At 40.4% G+C, this 27,574-nt stretch overlaps 1 protein-coding gene across 1 annotated transcript in view; it reads right to left on the reverse strand.

Moving 5' to 3' along the window:
- The window catches only part of C10H16orf89 (chromosome 10 C16orf89 homolog), a 640,978-nt gene that overhangs the window by 59,651 nt on the left and 553,753 nt on the right, over positions 1-27,574 (reverse strand). Inside the window, exon 6 of the mRNA XM_069210520.1 lies at positions 13,180-13,284. Within this exon, the coding sequence (XP_069066621.1) occupies positions 13,180-13,284 (105 nt within the window). The remainder of the gene's footprint in view (positions 1-13,179; positions 13,285-27,574) is intronic.

Below are 27,574 nucleotides of genomic sequence, written 5' to 3' on the forward strand. Positions count from 1 at the left end.
ACATTTCGGGAAGGCCTGGGGGCAGAAACCTCTAGGCACCAGGGATAATTTTTTTTTTTTTTTTTTTGTTATTGTTTTTTTATTTTTTTTTGCTGGGGAGCGACCCCTTAGGCAAGGGTCGCTCCCCTAGGGGGGCAAATTATATTTAGGTCATTTCTGCCCCCCTTGGGGGCAGATTGGCCTATTTTGATGAGGCCAATCTGCCCCCAAGGGGGGCAGAAACCACTAGACACCAGAGTGTTTTTTCTTTGCGTGAATTTCACGCAAGGGGAGCAACCCCTTAGGCAAGGGTCGCTCCCTGGGGAGGGGAAATTATTTTAGGCCATTTCTGCCCCCCCCCCCCGGGGGCAGATCGGCCTATTTTAGGCCAATCTGCCCCCAGGGGGGGGGTAGAAACCTCTAGGCGGCAGGGCAATTTTTTTTGTGTGTTTTTTTTTTGTTTGTTTGTTTTTTTAGAGATGGGGAGAGACCCATCAAGCAAGGGTCGCTGCCCTGGGGGGCAAATTGTATTTAGACCATTTCTGCCCCCCTTGGGGGCAGATTGCCGATTTTAGGTCAATCTGCCCCCAAGGGGGCAGAAACCTCTAGGCCCCAGGGCAAACTTGTTTTAGGGCATTTCTGCCCCCCCCGGGCCGGCTGAGCTAGAGGCCAAAATCCACAGGTAGCCACTTTGCAAAAAAAAACTCTGTTTTCTGTGAAAAAATATGTTGTGTCCACGTTGTGTTTTGGGCCATTTCCTTTCGTGGGCGCTAGGCCTAACCACAGAAGTGAGGTACCATTTTTATCAAGAGACTTAGGGGAACACTGGGTGGAAGGAAATTTGTGGCTCCTCTCAGATTCCAGAACTTTCTGTCACCGAAATATGAGGAAAATGTGTTTTTTTAGCCAAATTTTGAGGTTTGCAAAGGATTCTGGGTAACAAAACCTGGTCAGAGCCCCACAAGTCACCCCATATTAGATTCCCCTGGGTTTCTAGTTTTCAAAAATTCGCTGGTTTGCTAGGTTTCCCCAGGTGCCGGCTGAGCTACAGGCCAAAATCCACAGGTAGGCACTGTTTTCAATGAAAAAAATTTATGTGTCCACGTTGAGTTTTGGGCCATTTCCTATCGTGGGCGCTAGGCCTACCCACACAAGTGAGGTATCATTTTTATCGGGAGACTTGGGGGAACGCTGGGTGGAAGGAAATTTGTGCCTCCTCTCAGATTTCAGAACCTTCTGCCACAGAAATGTGAGGAACATGTGTTTTTTTAGCCAAATTTTGAGGTTTGCAAAGGATTCTGGGTAACAGAACCTGGTCAAAGCCCCACAAGTCACCCCATCTTGGATTCCCCTAGGTCTCTAGTTTTCAGAAATGCGCAGGTTTGGTAGGTTTCCCTAGGTGCCGGATGAGTTAGAGGCCAAAATCTACAGGTAGGCACTTTGCAAAATACAGCTATTTTTACTGTCAAAAAATGGGATGTGTCCACGTTGTGCTTTGGGGCATTTCCTGTCGCAGGCGCTAGGCCTACCCACACAAGTAAGGTATCATTTTTATCGGGAGACTTGGGGGAACGCTGGGTAGAAGGAAATTTGTGGCTCCTCTCAGATTCCAGAACTTTCTGCACAGAAATATGAGGAACATGTGTTTTTTTAGCCAAATTTTGAGGTTTGCAAAGGATTCTGGGTAACAGAACCTGGTCAGAGCCCCACAAGTCACACCATCTTGGATTGCGCTAGGTCTCTAGTTTTCAAAAATGCACAGGTTTTGTAGGTTTCCCTAGGTGCTGGCTGAGCTAGAGGCCAAAATCTACAGTTAGGCACTTCGCAAAAAACACCTCTGTTTTCTTTCAAAAAATTGGATGTGTCCACATTGCGCTTTGGGGCATTTCCTGTCGGGGGCGCTAGGCCTACCCACACAAGTGAGGTATCATTTTTATCAGGAGACTTGGGGGAACGCTGGGAAGAAGGAAATTTGTGGCTCCTCTCAGATTCCAGAACTTTTTGCCACAGAAATGTGAGGAACATGTGTTTTTTTAGCCAAATGTTGAGGTTTGCAAAGGATTCTGGGTAACAGAACCTGGTCAGAGCCCCACAAGTCACCCCATCTTGGATTCCCCTAGGTCTCTAGTTTTCAGAAATGCACAGGTTTGGTAGGTTTCCCTAGGTGCCGGCTGAGCTAGAGGCCAAAATCTACAGGTAGGCACTTTGCAAAAAACACCTCTGTTTTCTTTCAAAAAATTGGATGTGTCCACGTTGCGCTTTGGGGCATTTCCTGTCGCGGGCGCTAGGCCTACCCACACAAGTGAGGTATCATTTTTATCGGGAGACTTGGGGGAACGCTGGGTAGAAGGAAATTTGTGGCTCCTCTCAGATTCCAGAAGTTTCTGCCACAGAAATGTGAGGAACATGTGTTTTTTTAGCCAAATTTTGAGGTTTGCAAAGGATTCTGGGTAACAGAACCTGGTCAGAGCCCCACAAGTCACCCCATCTTGGATTCCCCTAGGTCTCTAGTTTTCAAAAAAAGCACAGGTTTGATAGGTTTCCCTAGGTGCCGGCTGAGCTAGAGGCCAAAATCTACATATAGGCACTTCGCAAAAAACACCTCTGTTTTCTTTCAAAAAATTGGATGTGTCCACGTTGTGCTTTGGGGATTTCCTGTTGCGGGTGCTAGGCCTACCCACACAAGTGAGGTATCATTTTTATCAAGAGACTTGGGGGAACGCTGGGTGGAAGGAAATTTGTGCCTCCTCTCAGATTCCAGAACTTTCTGCCACAGAAATGTGAGGAACATGTGTTTTTTTAGCCAATTTTGAGGTTTGCAAAGGATTCTGGGTAACAGAACCTGGTCAGAGCCCCACAAGTCACCCCATCTTGGATTCCCCTAGGTCTCTAGTTTTCAGAAATGCACAGGTTTGGTAGGTTTCCCTAGGTGCCGGCTGAACTAGAGGCCAAAATCTACATGTAGGCACTTTGCAAAACACAGCTCTGTTTTCTGTCAAAAAATGGGATGTGTCCACGTTGTGCTTTGGGGCATTTCCTGTCGCGGGCGCTAGGCCTACCCACACAAGTGAGGTATCATTTTTATCGGGAGACTTGGGGAAACGCTGGGTGGAAGGAAATTTGTGCCTCCTCTCAGATTCCAGAACTTTCTGCCACAGAAATGTGAGGAACATGTGTTTTTTTAGCCAAATTTTGAGGTTTGCAAAGGATTCTGGGTAACAGAACCTGGTCAGAGCCCCACAAGTCACCCCATCCTGGATTCCCCTAGGTCTCTAGTTTTCAGAAATTTACAGGTTTGGTAGGTTTCCCTAGGTGCCGGCTGAGCTAGAGGCCAAAATCTACAGGTAGGCACTTTGCAAAAAACACCTCTGTTTTCTGTCAAAAAATGGGATGTGTCCACATTGTGCTTTGGGGCATTTCCCGTCGCGGGCGCTAGGCCTACCCACACAAGTGAGGTATCATTTTTATCGGGAGGCTTGGGGGAACGCTGGGTGGAAGGAAATGTGCGCCTCCTCTCAGATTCCAGAACTTTCTGCCACAGAAATGTGAGGAACATGTGTTTTTTAGCCAAATTTTGAGGTTTGCAAAGGATTCTGGGTAACAGAACCTGGTCAGAGCCCCACAAGTCACCCCATCTTGGATTCCCCTAGGTCTCTAGTTTTCAGAAATGCACAGGTTTAGCAGGTTTCCCTAGGTGCCGGCTGAGCTAGAGGCCAAAATCTACAGTTAGGCACTTCGCAAAAAACAGCTCTGTTTTCTGTCGAAAAATGGGATGTGTCCACGTTGTGCTTTGGGGCATTTCCTGTCGCGGGCGCTAGGCCTACCCACACAAGTGAGGTATCATTTTTATCGGGAGACTTGGGGGAATGCTGGGTGGAAGGAAATTTGTGGCTCCTCTCAGATTCCAGAACTTTCTGCCACAGAAATGTGAGGAACATGTGTTTTTTAAGCCAAATTTTGAGGTTTGCAAAGGATTCTGGGTAACAGAACCTGGTCAGAGCCCGACAAGTCCCCCCATCTTGGATTCCCCTAGGTCTCTAGTTTTAAAAAATGCACAGGTTTGGTAGGTTTCCCTAGGTGCCGGCTGAGCTAGAGGCCAAAATCTACATGTAGGCACTTCGCAAAAAACACCTCTGTTTTCTTTCAAAAAATTGGATGTGTCCACGTTGCGCTTTGGGGCATTTCCTGTTGCGGGCGCTAGGCCTACCCACATAAGTGAGGTATCATTTTTATCGGGAGACTTGGGGGAACATAGATTAGTAAAACAAGTGTTATTGTCCCTTGTCTTTCTCTACATTTTTTCCTTCCAAATATAGGAGAGTGTGTAAAAAAGACATCTATTTGAGAAATGTTCTGTAATTCACATGCTAGTATGGTCACCCCGGTATTCAGAGATGTGCAAATAACCACTGCTCCTCAACACCTTATCTTGTGCCCTTTTTGGAAATACAAAGGTTTTCTTGATAGCTATTTTTTACTCTTTATATTTCAGCAAATGAATTGCTGTATACCCGGTATAGAATGAAAACGCACTGCAGGGTGCAGCTCATTTATTGGCTCTGGGAACCTAGGGTTCTTGATGAACCTACAAGCCCTATATATCCCTGCAACCAGAGGAGTCCAGCAGACATAACAGTATATTGCTTTCAATAACCTGACATTGCAGGGAAAAGTTACAGAGTAAAACGCAGAGAAAAATTGATGTTTTTTTCACCTCAATTTCAATATTTTTCTTTTTCAGTTGTTATTTTCTGTAGGAAACCCTTGTAGAATCTACACAAATGACCCCTTGCTGAATTTAGAATTTTTTCTACTTTTCAGAAATGTTTAGGTTTCTGGGATCCAGCATTGGTTTCATGCCCATTTCTGTCACTGACTGGAAGGAGGCTGAAAGCACAAAAAATTGCAAAAATGGGGTATGTCCCAGTAAAATGCCAAAATTGTGTTGAAGAATCGGGTTTTCTGATTCAAGTCTGCCTGTTCCTGAAAGCTGGGAAGCTGCTGAGCTTAGCACCGCAAACCCTTTGTTGATGCCATTTTCAGGGGAAAAACCACAAGCCTTCTTCTGCAGCCACTTTTTCCCATTTTTTTGAAAAAAACGACATTTTTACTGTATTTTGGCTAATTTTTTGGCCTCCTTCAGGGGAACCCACAAAGTCTGGGTACCTCTAGAATCCCTAGGATGTTGGAAAAAAAGGACGCAAATTTGGCTTGGTTAGCTTATGTGGACAAAAAGTTATGAGGGCCTAAGCGCGAACTGCCCCAAATAGGCAAAAAAAAGGCCTGGCACAGGAGGGGGAAAATGCCTGGCTGCGAAGGGGTTAAGGTTGCAACTACAAGCTTAGTTTCAGCGGTTGATAGAGCCTCATATAGTTCGAGCAATTTAAGCTTTTCCTTCTTTTGACAATTCAGGCTGAATAGTAGGGTCTCCCAACAGATAGCAGCCTTAAATGGATCCCAAACTACCCCCACAGGAGCACTCCCAATGCTTTCTTTCATAAAGATTAGTATCCACTTATTGATATATTTGATATAATCCTCATCCAGCAATAAAGCATGCTCAGTGCTCCAATTCGAGGTCTGCCTAACCCATCCTTCTACTACTATTTCCAACACCAATGGGCTGTTGTCTGACATAAGCGGGGGAACTTCTTGATTTTACAATTTTGAAGAAGGGAGTGTGAGACAAAAAAATAATCAAGTCATTTGTGTGTTTGGAGTGGTGCAGAAAAATAAGTAAACCCAGAATCCACAGTTCCTTTATCTGGTCCGGCATCCACTAATCTGTGGTCTTGAATCAAATTACACAATGACTGTAACACCCTAGGATTTGACCAGGATAATTGTGTAAATGCTCCGAAGAACAATCCCCTGTAGCATTCATGTTAAAATCACCACAGCCAATAAGAGGGGAGGGACATAGAGCCACATCATTGTTAAGCCAGTCATGCAAGACCATTCCATACATGGAACAAAAAAGTATGATTACTCCATTTGGAAAATGACATTCCGTTCTGACCCATTGGCCCTTATTATCCACCCATGTTCGTTTAAAGTTAAAAAGCTGACACCTAGCAAAGATCACAACTCCTTGCACCCTTACCCTTTGTGAAGTTCCCCCCAACTAATTAAAATTCAAAAGATTTGAGAATTTTCCACCTCACACCTTCAATATGTGTCTCTTGGAGACATACTATATCAGCTTTTAACATCTGGAGCTCAATAGCTATCCTTTGTCTTTTTTTCAAGTCATTAAGCCCACAGATGTTAACCAAAGCAACCCAACTTTGCTCATGGTGAAGATCTAAGTGAAAGTTAAAATGATGGGCCATATATGAGGCACTCCCAATAACTAAACTGGCACATACGCCTTTGCAAAAAGTGAAAAACCTACACCAGCTAGAAAAAACCTTAACAGCCTTCTGCGTTTTCCCCAGCTCCCCACCCAACGTCCCCCTCCCCCTTCACCCAGCCTATCGCACACCCACCCTAACCATGCCCCATCCTCCACACTTACAAAGAGCAATCAGGCCTGAGACGGGATGTACCCAATTGTATGCCCGCTGCCGTCTCCTTATCTCACAGCCATTAAAATTAAATGTGAAAAGAAACGTGGCACAAGCAGAGAGCTCCTTTATATATTTCTGAGCTTTTATTGTTGAGACAACAGTCTGAGTCTTTTTGATGAAAATGACCTTTAGGCGAGTCGGGTTCAGTAGGAAAACTTCCCTTTGGCACGGGATGAAGAGCTGTCTACTACACTGTGGTGTTTCAAAAATCCGCTCAAATAAAGAAGGAATGTCCATCAAACTCTCTTTTGGCATTTGGTTGCACTTTCTTGTAAACAGCTTGCTGTAAGAGGACGTTTCCGAAATACACAAGGATAGCTGTGGGTTTTTCAGGTTCTCTATCTCGACCTTCTCTTGTAAATGTTTTATAGATTGGAGAATGAGTGAACGTGAGGGTTCCAAGCAGTAGGGGACGCAATTAAAGTAAATTCCTGGGATTGACCCTCCGATGATAGATTGAATCACTTTTTCCTTAGGGATACACCTGCTGGGTGGCTGAATAGTCCCGTCTTAGTTTACGGGCAACATCCTCATCAGAATTCCACCTAGGGTCACAGTGTACTCCCCTCCTTTTATGCTCCCTTTGCGATCACATTCATATGGTTGTTATAGTAGGCTCGCTAGGAGCGCTCCTGATGCTAAAGTCGGAGGCAATATCCTCAACAGATGATGTATTACTAAGGTTAGAAAGATCTGAGCCATCTGTCAGAGGAAAATACTTTTCCCCAATATCAGGGAACCCAGCGGCAGCCTGAGACTCAGCCTTTCCCATTCCAGACAGGGCCAAAACCACCCTCAGCAGGGGATTCTGTAGGTCCATTAAGGGCTCAATATGGACAATGCCACCAGTAGAATCGTCCGAGTCCACACCCCCATTTGAGTCCCTTATTCGGTCCCCCAGCAGGGGCTTATCCGCAGCAACCCCATCAATACATTGCCCCGTACCTGACAGCAGAGCGTCCTGTGGCTTTTTACTGGCACTTCCTTGGGAGTTTTTGAACCATCTTTTGACACCACCTGCAGGTTGATTCACAGTCTCCATGGCTTCTCCATTCACAGGAATTAGAGGCTCCATACCTCGCTATATGCCACTGATAGGACCCCAGAAGTGGACACAGGATATATCGCCACAACTGATGGCTGAGAGTCATTACTGACAGGGAGGCGAGCTCACCGACCCATTCTCGCTGTTGCTCCTTCTTTGCTTATAGCCCCAGGTCGTAAATGTGGCCCCTGCCATCACCTCTGACCTCTTCCGCAAGTCCTGCCCAGAACTAGAATTGGATGGCAATCGAGCCAACTGCAGGCCTGCTCTTAATAATTTTGAGGTTTCTTCCAGCCACATTTTGTGCTAGGGGCTACCATAGAAGAGAGTGCCTGAGGGATTGGATAGTGCGGCACGCCAACAGGAAGACATGGAGTGACAAAGCGGTGATCTCATGATCTGCCATGGGAATAACACCTCAAGAACCTTGAACCCATAACCAAAACATGCAGGTCATGCCGCAACACCATTGCACGGGTGTTTATTCTCCAAACCGGTCAGTTTACCCCATCCTTTCCCACTGTACATGCCCACATGGCTGGAAAGGAGCAGCGGACAAGGTGTTCTACACAGGCGCCATTTTGCCTAGACCATAAACTCACATACTACATCACTCATATGTTAAATGACATCAGTGATGATATCACTGATGACATCTCAAATGACATCATTGATGGTAACATTATAGGCATTTACAGCATTAAGGTACCAAGTTTATGTATGTGGATCTATAGCACGGAAATGGCTTAACACTTGGAAGCAAGCATGATTTTGCATATTGAAAGTTATGTGCTGCACCATTTAGAAATCACTAAAGTCTGGGGGGCAAGTCGTACTTCCTCTTAAACAAGATAAAAGTTCAACGTGCTGTTTAAGGATTTTAGACAAAACATTCTAAAAAAAAGTTCATCCACTCAGCACTTTCCTTAAAAGTTTCAGGCTGAGCCATCAAAAAGGGGCCAAGAAAAAGGTGTGGATCCCAAAATATGAATTTCCAATGCTAAGTTTCATAAGACATTTTGGGAAGCGATACAGAAAAAAATGGTTGAACAGAATTACACCTAATATGGTAAACAGTTAGAGCCTTTTTTAAAAAACCTGAGTTTAAAGAAGCACCCTGGGGTGTAATGAAGGAGTTACAAATGTAGTTATACCTTGATTCTTGGTGTACATACATGTGCGGATTGGCCACTTTAAAAAGCATTTAGTCAATGCTGATTGGCTGACCACAACCTGAACAAACTGTGGCAGCCATTACATGACTCTGGAACATGCTCCCTACATTATGAAAGTGAGCTACAATAATCATGTGAGAGAATACAGTGAGCTCACCATGATGCTAAGGGGTATGTGGCGGAGTAGGGTCCCAGAGGGACCTCTCATTGACTGGCTGATGGAAAACATATTGTGGTAGCCATTACAGGACATGGGGACATCGTCCTGATTGAAATGCATTACTGTGAATGCTAGGTTTTGAGGATCAAAAAAAGGAACACATATAAATATAGTTGTCAAATTTTAATCATAATATAAATCATTTGTTGGTGCTATCATTCTAGTTTTAGGAATTTTGGATTGTTTTAAAGTTATTTCATCCTATGCAAAATGCTGACCCTCTGCTGGGATTTGATGAACCATGTTTGAAAGAAAACTGCTTTCTCTCATGATTTTGTCATAGAGGTTATAGAAGGTGCTCCAGAAGCTAAAACGAGAGCCCATTTTTAATGTCATGCTATCTTCCTTAGCCACCTAAGAACAAAGTCTGATATTCTGAGTAAAACAATCACTTCCGACAGTAGCAACAGACTCTCAGTTGATTTCCTTGAGTTCTGCGATAGCCTTCCGCAGTGTTGTAATGAATAACTAGAGGGCTAACATTCAGGCCTGATTAAAAAAATGCACTTCTAACTTACATGTGCAACTTACACTTTTGAGTAAGTACTCTATTTTGTTTCCTAGTGGGTTACACTCGGATTTTGTGAATACCTAATAGAAGTAAACTTACTCAAAAGTGGAAGTTACATGTTTAAGTTCGAAGTGCAGTTTTTGGAATCCAGGTCCTCAATATTAATAACAAAAAATCGGCACACCTAAAGCCATCTTAAGGGAATCAATTCTGTAAAACCTAAAACATTTCCTTTAGAAATTAACAAAATGAGGATTTTTTGTTCCACAAATTAAGTTAGGACTCTCGAAATCTAAAATGAGGTCAGACTTTTCTGTGAGTTCTCAGATATCTTCCTCATCCACTTCAGTAACTAATTCTAACATGAAGAGGGAAAAATATTGCCAACTCCACCAACAGTCTTTTAGTTCACTCCCTGGTAATCAACTGCAGCATCCCCATACCTTTCGAATGAGCAACTCAACCAATAAAATATTGCAATCAAGACAAAAGTAAGACACTGCTGAATGTCATTTTTTGGAATATCAGCTTTTGAAAGTTCTTTCCTGCATTGAGATGTTAATGCAGGCATGAAAACAAAAGGTAAAATTTGAGGGGGGGTGTAGGGTTTAAGCAATTTGAGGCATAATGTATTTTTAAAGGAGTTAAAACAGTTTGGGAGAAAGACATCTGCTGAAGTACAGTTTTCCCTTTCCACATCTGTTTATGTACTTACTCATTTTCTCAGTTGCTTAACAGCTTTCTAATTTAAAAAAGTAATACTTTGGGTGACAAATATAATTATCCACCAAAATGTTACTGTCGCTTAACAGCTTCCTAATTTTAAAATAATAATATTTTTGTGAACAAATGCATTTCAAATAGGATCATGTTCCCAAGTCTTATGAAGTCCTGCAAAGTCTTTCCCAAATGAATGACAAAATCTACACTCTAAAGCAGTTCAAAACTTTCATTGGGTGATGCGTTTCTGCATCAGCAACCTTTCTCAAGCTAACAGTATGGTGATTTCAGTTGGCATAAAAGTCGTTCTGTAGGCATGGAAAAAAGACTATAATCACATCATGGTTAGTCTGCTTTCTAACTTTCAAAGGTTCTGTTTACATTTCAAATGAATTAATCACATCCTTCTTATTGTTCATTATAACTCCAAATAACATATATTTTCTACAATTCTGAACATTTTTGAACACATTATAATTTATATAAATTTCCAACACCTGAATCATGAATTTGCATAATTGTTCCCCAGTTCAGACTGAGTAAAAGAATCTTTGCTCTTAGAAAATCATTGGAGCTAGCAGTTGTATGAAAGTGAATAGAACCCAGGCTTCATATATTAGGTCAAATCCACTCACTGCTTCATAAGCGGAACACAGTCTTATTAATAACATTGTTCCCTCCCTGATGTGATGCTCGATTGTTATAGCATAAGGTGAAAGAACAAATCTTAAAACATGTTGAGGTCAAAATCGCAAATTTCACTAATTTGTATATTGTCCATATGTAGTGTCCAAGTGAGCACGGAGTTTAACTTGTTCTTTAATACCCTCACATCAATGTACTATTCCACAACTTTAAATTTACTTCATATTACAATACAATATAAAAAAAAAACTACACAGTAATCTGGCCTGAGTGGGCAGTAACTGCTACAAATGTTTAAATGGGGCCAAAGTCTTTTGACCGCAATTAATTTCATATTTATAATCTCTTTCAACCATACATTGTGGTAATCATCCATGCTAGTCCCCCTAATTCTACTGTCTCTTTGCGTCTGCATCCTGTGTGTGTGTTAAAATAGTGTGATCAATAAAACAATCACAAATCTGATAGATCTGATGACCAGAGACCAAATCATTATTCCACATTTTAAAATCATCAATGTTACATGCTTTACATTTGAACAAACATGAATTCATACCCCTGGTTTCCATCAATTGGTCTTATTCTCCTCTACTACGTCACTATGGACGAACATGTCTTTCAGGGTCTTAGGTTTTCTGTATGTGATTTAAACATTCTTGTTAACTTCTTTGGCAGTGATGTTTTCGGCTTCATTATATCCCAATGACTATTTAAAAGTTTCCTTATTTAACAGACCCTATTGTTATATGTGGTTATGAATCTTAATTTTTTACAGAATCTTTCATCACCTTAGGAACAAAAGAAGCATGTGCCTGTGTTTTACTTTTACTTTATCAGTTGTTTGCTTGAGAATTGTCTGTTGAGAATTCCTCTGTAGGTATATATTTTTTATCATCCTTGCCTCATTCTGTTATCTCTGAAATTCTACATGTACTGTAACCCATTATGATAATTCAAGACCCTTTCCAGTATGTGAATAGGTATAATATTCTGATGAACTCAGATGAAATAAAAAGGATTACGGGAATATATACTTTTTATAGCATTGAAACAATTGTTTATTACTAATATTATTTAATGCTATGTGTTTTAATATCACTATTTTTATTACCAGTATTATTTTGGAAATATACTAAAATATGCTAATAATAATGCCTGGAACAATGTCCGCTTTTGTTCCACCAGTCATGAAGCAGGATATCCACCACTGATTTTGAAACTTGCAAATTCATAAAATATTGGTTTAAACAAATATTCTAAAAGTTCTCTCTCCGTGCATACCAAGAATTTATTGACCCTGTACAGATGCAGAAATGTTGAATACACCACAAATTTGTCTTTAAGTATTCTGCAGTTGTGTAACTGCTAACACTGTGTACTTGCAAAATCATTGTGGGGTATATTTTCTATGCCTTATTGTGTATTTTGGGTTGCTGAGCCATAATATAGTATTTTGTGAGCACGAACCTCCGTAGTTAAACCTCCAGATACTACGAGGCAAAGTGGATGTTGGAAGCTTAAGGTGACCCCGGACACATCCATTCTGCTGGACATTGGGGTGCTCTTGGGGCAGATGAAGGGGACAGCACCTTCCAAACCAGACATTACATGGATGACAAACATGGCACTGAATACGCTAATGATAACTGCAATGTGTCTATATTAATAGCTTTGTTATATTTGTAAGTTAGTGGGGTGTTTACCTAACATTTTTATAATATGTTGGTGCATATAATTTGCATAAACTAACAATATGTTAAATACCATAGTATTATATACGGTCTCCTGTCTTTTCCTTTTTTTACTGTGAGAAGTATCTTTGAAACAATTTCTTTAAACAGGTTTACTCCACAATTTGCCTAGAAAAATTCTCAACCGGTCATGACCCTTAAAATCATGCATGAAAAATTGGCCTTACATTACTTATGTTTTTTAAAATTGCACTCTGCTTCTTTCTACCTTCTTTCTGTCTCCCTCTTCTGTGTACAAGTCACGCTAAAAATCTAATGTCTAATGTCCCTAAAGCTCTTTAGAAACCATAACAATATCTATTAATTCCAGCAAAAAAATGGTGTCTCACCTAGCCCCCTCTAATAATCACATCAGTGTTGACAGTTACCACTGACTGCATGGAATGAGCATGCAAAACTAACCCTAACCCCAATAACCAGTTGACTGACCACTACTTTGGCTCACGAGTAGCATGCTACTTGCAGCAAAGCGCTTCAACGCCTTGTCAGGGGTAGTAAGTGCTATACAAGTACAATTTAAAAAACAATGGATAGATACAAATAATACTCTACTTTGCAACTTACTAATTTTTCCAAAGCACCCAGTCTGCGGATCTTGCCAGCTGACAATTTTCTTGAGCCAGTTGGGTTTTAGGAAGTCTGAGAACCCGCATAGTCCACAAAGCATAACTACAGTGGAAAAAAAAACAAAAGAATATTTGTACATTTGTTAAGTCCGAAAAAAGCACTGTAAAGTGTATGATCAATCAAAAAATGAATCTTGATATATTTTAAATTCTTACGCATGTAAATATTATTGACTTGCCTTTTGAAGCAGTGGACACAGGTTCTGAATTCGAAGAACTTGACATTGATGTCAATATTGCAAGATGAATATACAGAAAGCCACTGACTTGTCAACAACAGACACTTTGAATTTCCCCTATTACAAAAAAGAATAAGCTAGCCTAGAAACGGCGAACACATTCTTAAACTTGAAGATGAAGATATGCCTCCAGTGCATGTCAGGTCATTTCTCCAGGGTGACTTAAGGGCAAGTAGGCAATCCTTGTGATAAGTATTGATGCAGTGCTAGGAAATTTAGGAACCAGACACTACTGCAAGCTTACTTAGTTGTCAAGTATTTCCTCTTTAGGGTTTAATTTTCAGGGATATCAAAATGGAACATTAAAGGCTTACTCTTACATAACGATGAGGGTTAGAACATCTTGATCATGCTGCACATGAATCACTTGCAATAACTGAAATGTCAAAGTAGTGGCATTCCATTTATATTACATGTGAGCCTGTAATCCCTGTATAAATGTTTGTCTCTAATATCATTATTACAGGCAACTGGCAATGTCACTAGTCGACTATAATAAAGAAAGGATAGCTGCTTAATGGCAATAAGTTGTTACACTTGAGTTTTAATGTGAAAGTCAGGTCTCAACGTATATTTGCAGCCCCATTTTCAGCTAGGAAGAGAGGCTTTGGCGTTTCCTTTTCTGATTTGTTTTTTAAATAGAAATGTGATCAACAAAAAGGAGATATTTATGGCAGCATATTTAATTTTTCCACACTATAGATCATTAAGGAAAGGTAGAATCTCTGCATGTTTCTACACGATCTGAGCCACAGCATTTTTAACCTTACATACAATAAATTGATTGTAATATATATTTTTTAAAATGATTAAGTGCTCCTGCTTATATTCTTCTTGTCTGTAATGAACATGAAAATGGAATGACACCATGGGCCTCATTATGAGTGTGGTGATCTTCTGACTGCCACACTTGCGGTGGCGGTAAGGACCGTCGCTGTTGGGGTGGTCTGACCGCCACATTACAACCCTGGCAGTCAGAAACCGGGGAACCGCCAGCACTGCTAGGATCCATGATCCCGGCGGCCTGGCAGAGATCCTACTCATCCAGGACAGCGCTGCATGCATGCATGCCCTGCAGATTACGACCTTGTTCTCTCCAAGTTTTTTCATGCCGGTAACACCGCCATGAAAAGGCTGGTGGGGAACAGGTGCTGGGGGCCACTGCACTGCCCATGCACTGGCATGGGCAGTGCAGGGGGCCCCCTGCCCAGCTTTGCAGACTGTGAACATTGTGAGGTTGCTGGTGCACCCTGCTGGCTACAGCATTGCCGATTACGAGCTGGAGACAATGCTGTAGCCTGTTTCCCGCTAGGCCGGCGGGTGGAAAATGAGGTTTACGCCCAACAACCTAGCGGGAAACTCTTAATAACTCCGACAAGGTGGTCACCACGAAGGCAGCGGTCACCCTGTCGGGAGTTTGGCGAATGGACTTTCTCGTCTGCCAAACTCATAATCAGGGGAAAAGGGCCTCATTTATGAGGAAGTAGTGTAGTGCGGCATAGCAAGTCAACTTGCTGTACTGCATGACCAGGAGAGAGCAGGAATGTTTATGGGAAACATCGTGCATCACTGTGCCAAAATTGTCCGCACCATGCTCTGTCATTTTCACAATGCAGGGATGCGCCATATTTAAGTGAATGCGGTGCACCCCTGTGTTTTCCCCTGCACCGCTGCTAAATTTAGCTGCCAGCACCAATGCAGGCATCCTTGCACCATCATGCAAGGATGTCTTCGATGAGGGGTGTGATTGTTTATGTGCGGGAAGTTGTCCCTTCCTGTACGCACACAATCACTAATGGCGCTTTGGCACTTCTGTGTGTGCTGCATTCTGGAGTACACACAGAAGTGCCAAAGCGTCATTTTCAAATGATTGTTTATGTGCAGGAAGAAATGCCTTCCTGCACATAAACAATCCCCCCAGGACGATTGTAGCCCGGGGGATCCCATTCCCCAGGGCTTGGCATAAGTATTTCATATTTTTTGGGGAGGGCCGCTATTTTGTTATATCAGGAAAAGGGTCCCGGGTCACAAATGTACACAGGAGTGCATATGAAGGGGTCAGTGCAGAAGTTTTCTAAACCCCCTGGTATAAATGTGAAACAATATTTTAGAATGGGTAATGGGTAATGGGTATATATTTTGAAAACATAGTTTTTTTGTTGTTTTTGAGAGGTAGTGATTTTGTGAGAAAAGTAAATAGATGTTGGATTGGGTTTTGAGAAAGTAGAACACTTTTACTGTTTGGTATATGTTTATTATTTGAAAAATTGAACCTTGCAGAAACTTTAATGAACTTGTGAACTACTGCTGCAAGAGAATGTTGTAAAGTATGTTGTCATAGTAGCAGAGCTTCCCACATGGGGGGAAGGGAATAAAAAAGTCTAGACTGTGACTTTGTAGTTGTACTTCTAGTGGAAACAAATGTCTAAAAGTGTGTTTAGGTGTGAATACTTTTTTTTTATTGAAAGAGGGATATATAGGCATTATTTGAGAATGTATAGCAAAAATGAACTTCGTACTCCCACACAAATCCATGGAATAGACACAGACTTACATGGGGGGCCGTGATGAGTGCTGTGGTAGATCTGCGGACCTGGCAAAAACTGGTATTGAGGTATTTTGAGGAGTGTTGGAAAGGGTTAAGTATAAGAACCAGTGAGAAGATGTAGAGCATATCTTAAATATGAAGGAGAGATTTTGATTGGCTTTGTGATTGAGTAGCCTTGAAAGCAAAGTTGAAAAGGTTGGCATTAACGGTTGCCTTGTATGAGAGTGGTATACCATTCTTCTGCTTGTTTTTTTGCGCATTTTCAGTGAGAAGAAATTCTAACCGATACTGAGAGGCAAACATAGAGACTAAGGGCCACATGTACGTAGCCTTTTGCATGTCGCAAACAACGAATTAGGACGTTTGCGATGTGCAAAATGCACTTTCCCATGTACCAAACCATTTTTGCGATTCGGTAAACATTTTACTAATTGCAAAAAGGGTTTGCGACTGGCAATTAGGAAGGGGTGTTCCCTTCCTAATTGCGACTCACAGTCCCATGTATGATTGTTTTGTGACCGCGAATGCATGTAGCCCTAACAAACACACTTAACAGGTATGTGTAATAAGATGTAGTTTAATTTAGAATGTGTTACTAAAGGCATGATTTTATATAAAGTGAATGAAAGTGAGTAGCATGTTCATAACAACTAAAAATGTACATAAATAATAGGTGTGTGATAAAAATAAGGAAAAGTACAATAATCACCAAAGAAAAGATTAGACTTCTCTTTTAGCACACAAAACTCAACCTTTAGGTTGCTGTAGGTAGGTCATAGACACAGGGAGCCTTGCTGTGAAACATGTCTTTCTCAGTATGAAACGTCATTCTCAGTTTAAGTGACTTAGATATGCACTTGCAGACCCCTATGCCCACGTATAGATATGCATTCCGACATGTATACTGCAACTTATATACCTATTAACAAATGGATAGGGCCACAGACACACCCAGTCACACATTCAGAGGGTTGCTTATACACCCATTCACCAGTTATGTTTCCAGTAGTATTCAAGGTTGCTGCATACACAGTTAAATACTCCTGTACTCAACATATTCATTTAAGCATCTGTTGGGAAGCTCATAGATATACTGATACACTCAGTCAGATATGTAGCCAGATGCTGACGTAACCTGCTGTCCCTTTCACACAAGTACTACTTTAAACATGGCTCAGGCCTACTACTACAGACTCTTAAGTTTGCACTTTTACTATTAGCTGCAGTTTCCATTAGAAAGGCTGCTTGACAATCCTTAAACTATCCTTTTATTACAGAAAATTTTGCACTCAGCTGGGCTGTACATAGGTGATAGTGCATGGTGTTTTGTGATTAAAACATCAAACAAGCACTTGTAGACTCCTATCCTCACTTAGATATGCAGTGTACAGCCCATACTGCCACTCATATATCTGGTAACAAAAGGATAGTGCCACTGACAGAGCCACTGAGAGGGATGCTTATACATTCATGCACACACCCACACAGCAGTTATGTTTCCAGTAGTATTGGAGGCAGTTGCACACGCACTAATATATTCTTGTACTTAATGTATTTTATTAAATATCTGGTGGGATACTTATAGAAATACTGATATACTCGGTCAGATATGTAGCAAATACTGACACAACCTACTGAGCTATCCACACAAGTACTACTTTATATATGGTTCAGGCCTACTAGTGCAGACTGTGAGTGTGCAGCTTTACTGTCAGCTAGACTTGTTATTGTAGAGGGTGCTTGCAAATCCTTAAACTATTGTTTTACTACAGAAAGTTGAGTACTCACTTAGGCTGTAAGTAGGCCATAGAGCAGGGTGCTTTGTGGTTAAAAATTTAAACATGTCCGTCTAAGTTTCAGTAAGTTAGACGAGCACTTGGAGACTCTTATGCTCAATTATACATGCAATGTTCCACCCATATTGCAACTCATACACCTATTAACAAAAGGATAGAGCTAATGACAGATCCAGTCAGACAGTGAGAGGGCTCTTTATGCATTCATACACCCACACACACACACACACTCACATCAGTTAGTTTCCAGCTTTATTCACACCAGTTGTACATACAGTTACATACCCCTATATTCACCATGTTTACTTAAAGATCTGGTGGTAGACCATAAAGGTACTGATACACTCAGTCAGATGTGTAGCCAAGAATGGATGGAACCTACTTATCCATTCAGAGAAGTAGTCCTTTAATTATGGGACAGGCCTACTCCTGTGGATCCTGAGTGTGCAGTTTTACTGTAAGCCCAACTTGCCATTATACAGGCTGCTTGAGAATTGTTAAACTGTCTTTTTAATGCACAAAATTGAGCACTCAGCTAGGCTTTAGGTAGGACATAGAGCAGGGTGCATGGTGCTTAAAGGATGGAACATGTCGTTCGGCGTTATACTCAATTAGACATGCACTTGCAGACCCCTAAGCTCAGTTATATATGCAGTGTTCCAACCATACTGCAAAGCATATATCTATTTACAAAAGCATAAAGTCACACAGACAGACAGCGAGACAATGAAAGAGCCACTTATACATTCACGCACATATCAGCAGTTATGTATCCAGCAATATTGGAGCCAGTTACACACAGTTACATACCCCTGTACTCACCAACAGGACCAGTAAGCAATTCACATATTCACTTTCATACACACGTAGAGGCCTAAAGACTTACTAAAAGAGCTAGTAGTATACTGGCACATTTACTTAAACATCTGGTGGCACACTTTCAACACCAGGGCAGTGCGCGCTCTATTGGCGACTAGAATGCAAAAACCCAGCACTCTCAAAACAACGTAATTTATGCATTGTGCTGATATGTTGTTGTTTAACCTTTTGCATTGCAGAGTTCAATCCTGAAGACTTATTTTTAATGTGCTTTCAAATGCTGTTCATTTGCAATGTATTGCTGCAGGCTTTCAGAGTGTGTTAGGGTGTGGTCCCTTTCCAGGGCTTTCTAGAGACTTTTCCTGCAACATGCCTGGGTGTGGTTGTGGGCTGGGCCAAGACTCTATAAAAAGGAGCCAGCCCAGCTACAAGTGCTCACTATTCAGAGGTCCTGGTGCAGAGCAGCAGCTACTTCCTGAGCTCCTGTCCTGGTGGCCTATTTGATCTTCCAGACATCTGACTTTCATTCTTCATTAGGAGATCCTTGTTCTGGGTGATAAGACTGTGGTTGGGCTGGCCTCCCGACGCCGTTATCGAGAACTCTCATGTTCTTGGGCCTAATTCTTTTATGATTTGACAGAGTACTTTGCGCGTGTGAAAAATGCGCTTGAGTGTTGTGACATTTGCAGGGTGACTTGCGAATCGGAAAGACACACGATTCGTTTCATGATAATTTAATCTTGTTATTCATTGCACGCTACCATTTTTTGACAATTGCATGGTGGCTTAAGAATCGGCAAGACGCGCAATTCGTTTTATGGTGTTTTAACTTTGTTGTTCATTGCGCGCTACCATTTCTTAACATTTACATGGTGACTTAAGAATCGGCAAAAGACGCGCGATTCATTTCATTGTACTTTGATCTTGTTATTCATTGTGAGCTGTTATTTCTTGGCATTTGCATCTTGGTTTACGAATCGGCAAGACGCGCAATTCATTTAATGATGATTTGACTTTGATATCCATTGCGTACTACCAGTTCTTGGCTTTTTACATGGTGACACTCGAATCGGCAAGACGCACAATTTTCTCCTAGAGTTTAATTCATGTTGTTTATTGTATGCCACTATTCTAGGATATTTATCATGTAATATTCGAGTTGACAAGTTATGTGATTTGTTTTTCCTGAATCCATATTGTGTTATTCATGGTGCACAATCCTTTTATGGTGTTTACTATATATATATATATATATATATATATATATAAATCTTTAATATGCGCAATCTGTGTTGAAACATTTTAAGAGTACACAGAAGATCAGATTGTCTAGATGCAATATTGTATGGTCCTAGTATGCATTCTCAAAAAAGGATTTATATGACTGGTTTAAAATTTAGTCAGAATGTTTTTCCAAATCTCATGTAAAGGAAAGTACTTGAATAAGAAAGTTTTAGTTTAATCCATCTTGATTCCCTTACAGGTATCCGGCCATCTTGAAACTTAGTCATTTTAAACTTAATTCTTAGATTGTTCATGTTTTCAGAATGACTATGCTTAGAGTCATAGTCTAGTATTGATTTCAGGAGATATCATTTTCATATTGTGTGTTCTAACCTTTTTCTTACTACAGGTCTCCTTCCCAGCTGTTTCCCTTCCTAATCCCCTCTTCCCCTCTTGAACTCTCTTAGCCTCTGTGATTTATCTATAAGAGTCTTGGAGCTGTTCAGTGGTGGACGTGTTGGGAACGTGTGCAGACCCCAAGGATCTGGTGACTCTGACACACACCCATAGAGGTACAGATACACTCAGTCAGATATGAAGCCAAGTACTGACACAATCTACAAACCCATCCAGACAAGTAGTCCTTTAAACCCAGCTCAGGCCTACTACTCCAGAGCCTAAGTGCGCAGTTGCATTGCTAGCTCAATTTGCCAAGCCTTAAAGTTGACTTCTACTAGAAATAACTGATCCCTCACGTAGACAATCAGGGAGACACATGTAGTTGGCAGTGGACACACTGACATGCCTAATTATTTCTAGTATGTAATTTAATAGTATTTTCTGTAGAGCTAAATCTATTTTTATTTGATTGGCAGATATCCACTTGTAATGAAAAAAGAAAACTCAGAATGACTGATAAGAGACAAAGAAGAAAAAAACAGAGGAAAAAATACTACCTAATTCAAACTGACAATAAAAATACAGCTAAAGTGGGGAATTTGGACAGAAAAAAAGAACAGCTAGTCAGAGCACTAAGAAGTTTCTGAAAAAGTATATGAAAATTTGCAAAGTGACAGAAACTTGTCCAGTAAAAACAGGAGTTTAAAAAAAAAGAAATAAACAGGAAGGACTATATGCTTTTAAAAGTAGAAAACGGAATAAGGAAAGACAGAATTTAACTTGGAGATAGAAATAGTTTAAGGAGATAAGAGTAAAAATGTTTTGAACTAGAGTGATTAAAAATTTGCTAAAGAAGATGAAGACGTATAAGAGGAGAAGTGCTATAGTTAAACAAAAGCAACATTTTGAGAGTATAGTGGACAAAGTATTTGCTCAGAAGGTGAAACATTTTGTCTTAATATTGAACAGAATGAAGACACTTGATAAAATTGTACTGTACAAGAGGAAAGTAACATTAAGGAAAAGGCTTATTAATAAAAGTAATATTTGTAAAATGTTTAAAGGTGAATGCATACACGTCTAGTGCAGAACTGTTTTTAATGAAGAGAGTTACTTGCAAGAGAGCACATTAGTGCATGCAGTTGACACAAGTTGTCGTTGCTGTGAAGTAAAAGACGGTAAAGAGATGTTTCAGAGAGAATGTAAAACAATTGATAGCTGAAGAGATACAAGGAAGGCATAGACAGGCTCCTGTGTACAAATGGAAGTGTAGCAATATTTGTACTGTCTGTCAGGAATCAATTGATAAATTGAGAACTTTCCTAAGAGAATTTTCATGAAGAGGACTCAGCCGAAAATTCCAATGTTGGAAGGATTAGATCCATGCAAAGTTAGGAAATTCACTAATTTACAAGGCCATTCACTTGTGTGTCTTTCAAACAAAGTGTGTAAAAGCATGTTTGCTGTGCATCATTCAAAAAAGGTAATATTTAGCAAGGGGACTTTATTATGTAAAAATTGCAGCTTTATGTTTAGGAGACTTGAACAGAGCTCTATTGCATGGCACTGTGGCAGAGGTAGTGAAAGTTTGTGAAGACATTCAGTTTTGTTTCTTTGGTCCTGTAGAGGAGTATAGGGAAAATGAGGAGGTAATGACTGGACATATAGAGCAACAGGACACAGAGATTAGTATTGAAAAACTTGGAAAAGAGATAGGCAAGGCCAATGTTCTTGTGAGAAACATGAGTATGATTGTATATGTTGTTGCCTCTCTCACTACAAAAACTAAACTCGTAATGTAGTTGTATTTTCTAAAACTGAGCATGAGAACAGAGATGAGTGGCAAGAATTTGGTGAATATCTATTTGCAGAAGATTGGTCCAATTTAGCCATAAAGCAAACAATATGTTAGCATTGTTATGATAAATTAGAGGATAATAAAATGCCAGGTAGAGCAATATATAACAAATTAGAATTGGTATCAACCCTAGAAGAACTTCAACAATTAAATGTTTATGAATCAGTTATAATACAAACTGTCCATCCGTTTCAAGCAATAGCTCAAATGGAACAAACAACAGGGAAACTACCACCAACAGAGCTACAGGAAGGCCTTAAAAGAAGAGTAGTCTATTTAACCTTGGATTTAAAAAAACTTTGACACTGTGGGTGTTAAAAAAGATGTAGATGAACCTCTCATCATTCTAGTAAATGGAGTGCCCACCAAAACTAAAACAAATCTGACAAGAGTTAGTAAATGTGAGTAAAATGTAAAAAGCCTCATTATAATTGAAGAAAATTATTTTTTTCACAGAAGTGTTGATTTTATTGAAGATGTAACTTGTATTTATGATGAAGGTTTAAAATCAAGTGAACAAAAAGAATAAACAAAAGTCTGAAGAAATATATGAGCACTAGAGCACCCATCCACTTCATTCCAAAGAAGATGTTGGGAATGCCATTTATCTTTTCCAACTGAAACAAGCTAAAGGAGTTCCAATGAGTGTATGGGAAAAAGTGTAGAAGCTCACTGTTTCCCACAGCTATTTCTCATGGGAGTAGGTGGACGATATGATGACCAGCCTGTAAAAATACCAGCAGCAGAGTACAGGTCAACAAGACTATATTTAGAGGACCCTAGGTTTCGCCGGAATAGTCCATATATATTCCATCTGTTATTTGAGACTGACATTTCAGGACTGTCTTATGCTGTGGACCCTATTCTAAAGACAGGAGTTAATCTGCAAAATATTTCTGCAAGGGAGTTTGTTGATAAATTAGAAGACAAGGATGTAAACCTGTAGTACAACTTCATTACTTTGATGGAATGTCAACATGGAACTAATGAATATTGGTATCATCGTCATGTAGAACCTAAATGTATGCTCTGAAACGTAGGAGGACCTACTTGGTTTGTGACACTTAGGTGCGCAGAGTATACCTGGGATGATTTACTTGAGTTTCTAAGAGATGCAAACTCTAACATTAAGGATATTAATGTGAAGACAGCAAGAGAATTCTGCTCTTTGGATCCGCTAATGTATGTAGGTACTTTAATCACAGGTTTCAAGCTATGCTGGGTTTTATATGCAATAAAACAAATCCTCCTCTTAGAGAAGTTATAGATTTTTTTGGTGGCAGAAAGAGTACCAGACAAGAGGTGCTCCTCATATACATATGCTCTTATGAATAAATAATGAATGCACCAAAATTTGAAAATGACAGTGACAAGTGTGTACTGTCTTTCATAGAACAGTATGTTACATGCTGCATCCAAGATAAGAATAATAACAAAAGCCTAGTACAACAAGCTCTATGCTTCCAAACACATAGATGTGGCAAGTATTGTCGCAGAAGATAAAGATGTAAAGGAAAACTTTATACAAGGTGTTGTTTTGGATTTCCAAGACCTATAATTTCCAGAGAAAGAAGGAACAGCTTTTTATCTGCAGTAAGGCATACACTGACAAGAACATCACCAAAAATATATATAATCTGCGCACATTAGAGGCCTCCAAGTATACTAATGATTATAATCCTGTCAATCTGAAATTATAGAATGCAAATATGGACATACATTTTGTTGCAGACAACTCCATTGCTATTGCTCGCTATGTCATTTTTAATATCACAAATTCAGAGAAAACAGACATGATGGAAATGTGGAAGAAGAGTTCTGCAGAAAAATCTCTATCCAAGAAGTTGTTCAACTTCAGCTTGAAAATGCTTTCATGTAGGGAGATAAATTCCTTTGAATGCTGTGACAGGTTGAGCTTATCTAGCTTGTAGTCAAAGTCTAGGGGAATTGTTTTGGTTAGTCTAGGCCTTGCTTGCATATGAAACAGAGTCTTGTAGTCCTTCCCAGAAATTTAGTACCTAGCAGAGTTTGATCCGGACTGTGTAGATATTGTAAAAACAAATAAGTTGGATACCTACTATCCAAGAAGAAGTCCACACCTCAAAAATATATGTATTTTCAAAATTCTGCAACGCTATTAGTACAGAAACAATATGATGTAAAACATTGGTGAAGAGAAATATGCTGTAGTTAGTTACGACAGTTGTTTGGTTTGACATGCAAAAGGTAAATTAATAATCAAAAGAAACCAAACTTGCCAAACTGCTGAGAAAAAAAAAAAATTCTACTTAGCACTTCTCCAGCTATTAAAACCTTGGTGTTCTGAAATGTAGTTACTTGGACAATATCACTACCACGAAGGCTCTTTTAATTCTGTAAAAGACAGCATTGAGTGTTCAATATTTCTCAACCACCTGAAAATGTTGAATAAAGAAATTGAACAAGAGGAAACAATTGCTATTGAGATAGCAAAGACTAGTTCACAAAGCAGCCAGAGTTACGGACCTCTTAGTCAAGATCCTCTTTGGCAGCCACTAATCGCAATAGAAAACACCATAGCAATAAATGAGTAGAGAAAGCAATGCAACACGCAATAGCTTTTTTTTTATATGGAACAGGTAGTTGAACAACTGAATGATGAGCTGAAATAAATATATATGGATTTCAAAGAAAAAATAGAGCATGGATTCCTCCACGAAAAGAATCAATGTAAATGCTTAACTTTTAAGCCAATTATTTTGTATGTCAGTGGCCAAGCTGGCACTGGTAAAAGTTCTTTCCACATACATACTGAGGACTACAGACTATATTTTACAGTGTGAAAGTAACAGCTCCTACAGGCTTCGCTGCACTCAACATCAAAGGAATTACTGTGCAACGTCTGCTTATGCTACCTTTTGAACAGCATAATACATCAGAGTACCAAAGGTTATCTAGTGAAGCTTGTCATAAAGTTTCCAGAGTTTTGAAGAAATTGAAACTTTTAATCATTGATGAGATGAGCATGGTCTCAAACTTAAAGTTAGTCTTTATCCATTTGAAAATGCATTAGATGTTGAAGACAGAGTATGATGTACTTTTTGGAGGAAAACATGTAAATGTTTTTGGTGATTTATTGGAACTGACCTCCGTCAAAGTACAGCCTGTGTTTAAGACACTTTTACATGAAGAAACTTAAAATTATTTAGAAAGGATTGGAAATGTAAACATTTGGTTGAATTTCCAATACAAAGAACTAAATAAAAACATGTGTTAAGCATCTGATATGCAATATGGAAATATTCTGAAAGATATTAGAGTACAAGTACTTTCAAAAGAAGGAAAATGTTGCTTTCAAACTTGACTTATAAAGAACATATTTCCTTCAAACAATTATGCAGCACAGCTAATATTTGACTTAATTCAACAACAAAAATCCATTGTGTGTCTAATGCATACTCTTCAAGAGTGTACCTCTTTTAATAGACAATTGCTACAACTATAGAAAGAACTATTGGTTCTCACAGCAGTTGATAAAATGGAACACCAAGGAGTGACAATACTGTTGACTGAAATATTACAACCAAAACTGGATTCTTTGAAGCAGTCTGTTTCCAAAACTGCAGGATTAAAAAAGTGTTTACATGTTTATAAAACTGTAGGGTAATTTTGCAGAATATTTGAAACATTGAGGAAGGATTAGCTACTGGAATCACGGGTAAAATGATTGATTTTATTTTGTATCTGAACTGAAATTAGGTTGAATAGTTAAGTGTTCAACTTGATCAACTTGAAAGTGTTAAACAGATAACAAGCTCTGTTGCATGTTTATCGCTTGTAAAAACTTGTATGACCAAAGGAAACTGTTCCCAGTGTCTCTTGCACATGCTCTAACAATCCATACATCTCAAGGATGAAGTGTATATGCGGCATTCATTAACACTGGTAGTAACATTTTCAAGTAAGGTATGTTATATATAGCTTTGTCACAGGTTAAAGCTTTGTACGGTTTGTATCTCATAGAGTTTGATGACAGTAAAGTGAATGTTGACTCGAGTTTTGTGATAGAGTATAACCGCTTGAGAACTGTATATGCTCCTCATTTAGGACAGCATCCAGTTTACAAAAAGCCTAGAATCTTACCAAGACAAAAGGTTTCAAAGGATGACAGTGACAATCCCCACAAAAAGTGCAGGAAACAGAAAAAAGGAGTTTTGGATAAACAAAATACTAAAAATGCTGGTGAAATTATTGGTTACTAGTTGTCAAATTCCTCTGGAGTCAACTGCTTTGCCAGCATTTTTTCAGTGCTCTATTGTCTTTACCTCATCTGATTCACTCAATTAAACAGAAAAAAGATAGCTTGTGCACTGCACTTTTCACTTTGTTATGCTTGTGCAGTGATAGAATTAAAACATATTCTGTATCTCATATAAGGGATCTTGTAGATGTATGCATGGGACCTATATATTTCACATAAAACACTCAAGAAGATACACAAGAGTTCATGATGGTCATACTTGGTGTTTTAGAAGAAGAGTTGGTACTACTGATGAACTATTTTAACTTACTTACTCATGGCAGCATGACAGTAAAAAATGTTCTTTTTCTTCAAAAACACAAATAGATTCAAAACACTTTGGGGGTCATTCTGACTCCCGCCGGACGCGGTCACCGCGCGCCCGGCGGGAGCCGCCAAAATACCGTACCGCGGTCGGAAGACCGCAGTGGGTATTTTGAGGTTTCCCCTGGGCTGGCGGGCGGTCGCCAAAAGACCGCCCGCCAGCCCAGGGAAAAACTCCCTTCCCACGAGGATGCCGGCTCGTAATCGAGCCGGCGGAGTGGGAAGGTGCGACGGGTGCTGTTGCACCCGTCGCGTATTTCACTGTCTGCCAAGCAGACAGTGAAATACTTATAGGGGCCCTCTTACGGGGGCCCCTGCAGTGCCCATGCCAGTGGCATGGGCACTGCAGGGGCCCCCAGGGGCCCCGCGACCCCCCCTACCGCCATCCGGTTCCCGGCGGGCGGACCGCCGGGAACTGGATGGCGGTAGGGTGGGTCGGAATCCCCTCGGCGGCGCAGCAAGCTGCGCCGCCTTGGAGGATTCCAACGGGCAGTGGTAAACCGGCGGGAGACCGCCGGTTTACCCTTTCTGACCGCGGCTGAACCGCCGCGGTCAGAATGCCCTCGGGAGCACCGCCAGCCTGTTGGCGGTGCTCCCGTGGTCGGTGGCCCTGGCGGCCACTGGCCGCCAGGGTCAGAATGACCCCCTTTATCTACTTAAATGTACCAGACTGGAAAACTGTCAGTTTTGAGAAATTGGTTAAAGATGCATCACAGAATATCACCTGCACAAAATGTAACTCAGATCTTCTACCAACTTTGAATATAAGAAGAACTGGGAAGTATATCATCCTAATGATACAGCGATGTACTGCAAATGGAATTAAATTGGAAACACAAATTACAAA

The sequence above is a fragment of the Pleurodeles waltl genome, chromosome 10 (assembly GCF_031143425.1).
Source record: "Pleurodeles waltl isolate 20211129_DDA chromosome 10, aPleWal1.hap1.20221129, whole genome shotgun sequence".
Classification (NCBI taxonomy): domain Eukaryota; kingdom Metazoa; phylum Chordata; class Amphibia; order Caudata; family Salamandridae; genus Pleurodeles; species Pleurodeles waltl.